The 6,000-nt window shown below is 40.0% G+C and overlaps 1 protein-coding gene across 1 annotated transcript in view; it reads right to left on the reverse strand.

Annotated features, from left to right (window-relative positions):
• Mcoln2 (mucolipin 2) overlaps positions 1-1,696 on the reverse strand; it is a 42,575-nt gene extending 40,879 nt beyond the window's left edge. The window contains exon 1 of the mRNA XM_010636720.2: positions 1,542-1,696. Within this exon, the coding sequence (XP_010635022.1) occupies positions 1,542-1,694 (153 nt within the window). The 5' untranslated portion in view covers positions 1,695-1,696. The remainder of the gene's footprint in view (positions 1-1,541) is intronic.
• Positions 1,697-6,000: the final 4,304 nt, after the last annotated feature.

Below are 6,000 nucleotides of genomic sequence, written 5' to 3' on the forward strand. Positions count from 1 at the left end.
AGTATCAAAAAGCATAAATAGAGCTGAGGTGGCAGCACATACCTGTAATCTCAGCACTTTGGGAGGCTAAGGCCAGAGAATCACAAATTCAAGCCCAATCTGGGCAATTTAATGATTTAGTGAGACCCTGTCTCAAAGTTTTAAAAATAAAAAAAGGGCTGTGGATATAGTTGAGTGTGAAGGACCTGAGTTCAACCCCCAGTACCACAAAATGAAACACGCATGCGCACACACAGAGTAAGCCCAGCTACTTGAGAGACTGAGGCAAAAGGATTGCTTGAGGAGCTCAAGATCAGCCTAAGCAACATGGCGAGGTCCTGTCTGAAAACAAAATATAAATAGATGTAATTTTGATTTTAAAAAATCAATAATAATTTGTAGTTATCAGAATAAAGAAAAGTTAGTCAAAGATAACTTACACCTGCGGGAGATATTATGGTAACAGTACTAGATCAAAAACTCAAGTTGGAAGGTGGTTTAACAGGCTAAGAAACTTGAAGACAATTAAAATTAACCAAATGACAGACAAGGACATTATTTCTTTTCTTTACAATGCTAACAATGCAACTATCTTTTGTTTCTTCTGGTGTAATCTGCTTTCCCAAAGCTGAATGAACTGGGAGGGCCTGACTAGAAAGGAAAGATCTCTTTATGAACACAGAATAAAGATGCAACTTCAGTTATAGCAGGGACCTCCTCTAATTTCCAGAAATATGTTGAGTTATAATATTATATTGAAAGAACATTACATTGATGTCAGAATGACTACCTGCCAATAAAGCCAAATATCTCTAATCAGAACTGTTAACATTTTGTTTGTTTGTTTTGTGGTGCTGGGGATCAAGCCCAGAGCTCCATACATGCTGAGCAAGTACAGCATGAGCTACACCCCAGCCCAAGGACTACCTTTAAAATGGCACAAGTTTCAAAAACAGATATCTTAGGGAAGAGTGGAGGGGGTGAAGGAGGGCAGGGATATGGGGAAAAAAATGAGAACCAAGACCTGTCATGTAAAGGTACAAGATTCCAATGATGAATGTAACTGTACTGTATACTTAAAAAAGTACCAATAAACTCAGTAAGATTTAAAAAAAAAAAAAGCAAATATCTGCAGAGAAGCTTCCCCCAAAACTGGCTAAGTACCAGAAGCTCAAAAGCTAAATGACAAACAGTCCATAAGTCTGAAGACAAAACAATGGTCATTTCAAAACCGTATTTGAAAAAGGTACAATAAAGGTGCGGGATTTCAAGAATATAAGTCACTTGGGCTGATAGCCGTGGCCAGCCTGTGGGCCTCACATATATATAGAAAGTCCCCTCAATACTAATCTGCAGTATGCAGTATTTATAAACACTGCAGGGAGGTGACCCCATGACCTCTTACTGAAACAAGGACATTCTCTAAACCAAACTTCAGCCTCCTGTCTATCTCTTGAATTTTTACAGTTTTATGAACTTGGATATATTCTTTAGCTCAAAAGTACAGAAGATATAAAAATAGTTTGATCTGAGGATACAGGAAAAGTAATCGTGTGAGTTACCTGTGTGGTGACCATGAGTATCTTCAAAATCTGCAAACCCAGTTTCCATGGAATCTGGTGTCTGGCCCGGTATTTCTCACAGGGGTTCATGAAGTAAAACTTCAAGTCTTCTCTCAAACATTCTTCTTTCACCTCAGAATCAAGTTGTGCCATGGTGTTTCTGCCACAGAAGATCAATTTTTAAATACTCTGAAGAGCCTTCACTCAGAAAGCTCCTGAATAACATTTTCTGGCCACATGTGCTGCCTGTCATACAAACACACCTCTCTCCAGCCAGTGAGCCCCTATTGTTTTAAGAAATATGAGAATTATTCCGGACCCTCTACCACCTGCTTTTCCATATATCCACCCACCTTGTTCAAAATGGCCATTCTCTGGCTGCTATCAAGAAATCAACCAATAACAAATGTTGGCGGGGTTGCGGGGAGAAAGGAACCCGTCTCCATTTTTGGTGGGAGTGCAGACTGGTGCAACCACTATGGAAATCAATATGGAGATACCTCAAAGAGGTGGGACTAGAGGTTCCATTTGACCTAGCCATCCCTCTGCTGGGTATCTTTCCAAAAGAATTAAAAGAATCATACCACAGTGATATATGCACACCAGTATTTATAGCAGCACAGTTTGTAATAGCTAAAACTTGGAAACAGCCCATTTGCCCATCAGTTGGAAACTGGATAAAGAAGATGTGTTTTTTTCTATAAAATGGAATACTACTCATCCATAAAAAATGAGAAATTAGATTCATACTGTTTCAAGAACTCCGGTCTCAGGGGTCAAGGCAGGCCAAGAAGAACCCACAAGAAGTGGTCTCAGGATTGGAGCTAAAAGTGATGGGACATGTCTGGTCTTTCCACTAAGTGGTCTCCAACTTGGGAAGTGCAAAAAAAGGACATCCGAAGTTCAGAAAACATTGTTTATTCTTCATCTTTAAAACAAAAACCCTGAGTTCTACCAGTAATTAACATGACAGAATATACATATATAATAGTTAATATAACTTATGGAATATACACATAATACAAAGGAAATATTGTGTATAACACTGTTGTATAATCATTTAGAAATAAATGTACACACATTGGGAATAATGTGTCCAAATTTACTATTGAATACATAATCAAAGTTTGGAGATCATAGACTTCAAGCACAGGCTGTGAATCTGGAGTTCCTAGAAACCATCTCGCCACCACAGGAGAACTTACCAGAGACTGGATCTAGCACAGAAAATCAGACAAGACATAGCCACTAAGTCCAATAACAGTATTTGAGTTCCTGGACACAACTGTGCCTGAAGTTATCCATCCTAAGATTTTCAATTTAAGCCAATAAATAGCTTAAGCTAATCTGAGTTAGATTTCTGTTTCTCCCCACCAGCAGTGTCTTGGTGGTATATTGAATGAATACAGTCTAGTAGGTTAGGTCAACATTCAAGTTACTCATTTCATGGAATGTTTTTATAACTGGAGGTTACTCTGGGGGATGTGGGGGCCTGGGATGTAGTTCAGAGGCGCCTGCCTGGCAAGCACAAGATCCTGAGCTTGATCCCTAGTACAAGGAGAAAAAATAACTCCGGGGGATTTTGTACAGGAAATATCTAAATAGCATATTTTCTTACTGATTTATAATCTGTTATCTACCTTGACTAACACATTTAAAAGAAGCTCAAAAGGGAATGATTGTTTAAAGGCTTACACACAATTGATAATGGTTTTCTGTTTCCAAGTTGATTTTTTAAGTCTAGAATTAGTGACCTAGATAAATCAGAGCTACTCTACTAGAAAGAAGAGGGAAGAATATAGGAAAGGAAAAGAGGGGGAAGAAAAAGAAAAAGGAGGAGGGAGGGAAGGAGGAAGGAAAATTAGTTAAAATACATGCTTCCTGGGGGAGTCTGGAAGAGCCTTTAAACAACTACAGAGTTAAACAGAGCAAGAGGACCAATCTCAGTGGACACCCTGAGAAGAGTGAGCCAATTGCCACTCACACAGTCTTGGACTTTGGCTTTGTGGCACCAGGAAATGGGACCAGAGAACCAACACGCAGGCCCAGGCCCACCTAAGACCTGATAGAATATCTTCCTCACATTTAGATGGCTGTTCCACAGGGCTGCCCTTTCAGGAAAATAGCCAGAATTGAAAGTGCCTGTCCCCAAACTTATAGGACTGCTCAGGAAACCAGAGTGGTTCCAAATCCTCTTTCTAAGGGAACAGGAAATGAAAAAGAAGCCCTATGCTAAGAAATGATGGCCCTTAGCCAGCCATTTGATCCTCATACCTGGGCAAGCCAAAAGGTACCCAAAGACCTAGCTTTAAGCCTACTACAACAGTAAGCTCAAACTGATTTTACTTGGGTTCCAGCCTGCAATTTCCCTTCATAAGGCCTCTTCAGAGATTGTTCACCCTAGGACCTGGGACACTCTAACAAGTAATGTGTCAGACTCAGTGACCAACGGGTAAACAAGCAAACGAGGCAACCTAATAACAAGAAAGGGTTACATAGAAATGGGTAGCAGAAAAAGGACTAAGTGTATTAGAATTAAACACATTTGAAAATAATGTGCTTATCATACTAAGCAAACAACATGGCTAAAAACATCAATGAGAAAACTTGGAAAAAACAAAATGCTTTCAGAAATGAAAAATCAGTTACCACAGTGATTCTCAAGTCAAAAGAACAAGACTACAAATGTGTCTGCCTTGAGCCTACTATAGTCACCTCTTGCTTCAGTCTGACTGACTTAGTGAGCACTTACTCTGCTGAGCAAGCCCTAAGCTGGAGAGGTTCCCTGAAAGTTCCAGGCTGAGTGTCCAGCAAGAGAGCCGGCTTGGGGAGGCACCACTGGAAAGAGCTCGAGTGGATGGCGTACCACAGCATAAAACACATTATGACACAGAGTGTAGACTCTGGGGAGGGTCCCGAGAGTGAACGGGGGCGCATCAGCCACAACATACAGGTGTGCAAGGCAGCACTTGCCCGGGAGCACTGAGGATCCTATTTGGAAGAGGAATGTGGCACCTTAACTGTGCCTGAGAGCAACATCCTCAAACTGGAACTTCAGAGGCTGCATGCACACCTGCAAGAAACCTCTTTGGTCGTGCTTTGAGTCAGACTGAATGCAGAGATCATCACTTCAGTGAGCCAGTGTAGCTAAGGATTCACCCTGATGATTCAAATCTGCTTTTCATTTAACAAAATGCAAAGAGCACATGAAAATGTGTGTGAATTCTCAGGGCCCTGATGCAAAGGCCATGGGGCCACCCTGCCCTGCCACACGCACCTGGCCTCTGTATGAGAAATGAACTAAAAGAACAGGTCACTTTTACCAGAACAGTCTCAGTGAAATCACAGGACATTTGATTAAATACTTAGTGAACACCTTGAGGGCCAAGTTCTGCTGGAGACAGCTTCCTATCTCCCAGAAGCCAGTCCCATGAAAAGGAGAGGCATGAATAGATAAAAATACAATGAAAGATGTTAAGAGCTATGGTTAAAGTATGCACTGGGAACCCAGGAACAGAAAGTGGCCGATGCAGCCCAAGTGCTTCAAGAGGCCTCCAATAATCCCAGGTATGGATTCCTTCAACTACTGCATGTGGCCACTTGGTGTTCAAGAAATAGTAACAAATAGTAGAGCTAGCAGAAATAGTAACAAATGTCATTCAGAAGTTTCAGGCAAAAAATAAAATTAAAAAGTGGCAAAAGAGTAGCAAGTAATGAATGTCAAGATCACTCATTCTATTACATTACTTTTACTACTGTATGCTTCCAGAATTATTTCACTTAAGTAATTTACAATCACTTGTAACACTTCTCACAATGTGAAGGATCAAAACATTACACACTGTTCCCTTAAGTATAGGAGTCAAACAGCAAAATATAGGATAGTATGAGTTGCATGGGCCCAAATAATGAGGATGACAGAAATGCAGAAAAAACATTTCTGATATAAACAATAAAGATGCATGATGAGCTGCTTGTTCATAAGTCTAATTTAGGTTTAAATGATGTTTAAACTTGGGAAAAGAGGGTAATGATATTTTGGTTAAAAAATCCTGGTATCTCAATGAAAATGTAAAAGTTTTCCAAACTCTGAGAGCTTCTTATTGCCCTCCTTCTCCTAATTGGTAGATTCACCCTGGTTCCCTGGTGGAGGAAGAACATTAAAATGACATAACAAACACAAATACCCTATTCTTATAACAAAAATTAAAAGGTGCTATTCTCCAAAATGGAATACTACTCAGCCATAAAGAATGAGAACATAGATTCATTCATAGTTAAATGGGTACATTTTGAGGATATACTTCTTAGTGAAATAAATAAGTCACACATATGCAAATACCGAATAGTTTCCCTGGAGTGAAAAACTAAAATAGTACTCGAGATCCTAATGGGACAAATAGCAAATAGGAAGAAAAGGACCAAAGGTGTAGGGACAGTGAGGAGGAAGGAAGGAGGA

This window comes from Fukomys damarensis, unplaced genomic scaffold, assembly GCF_012274545.1.
Source record: "Fukomys damarensis isolate Sample0158 unplaced genomic scaffold, DMR_v1.0_HiC HiC_scaffold_33, whole genome shotgun sequence".
Classification (NCBI taxonomy): domain Eukaryota; kingdom Metazoa; phylum Chordata; class Mammalia; order Rodentia; family Bathyergidae; genus Fukomys; species Fukomys damarensis.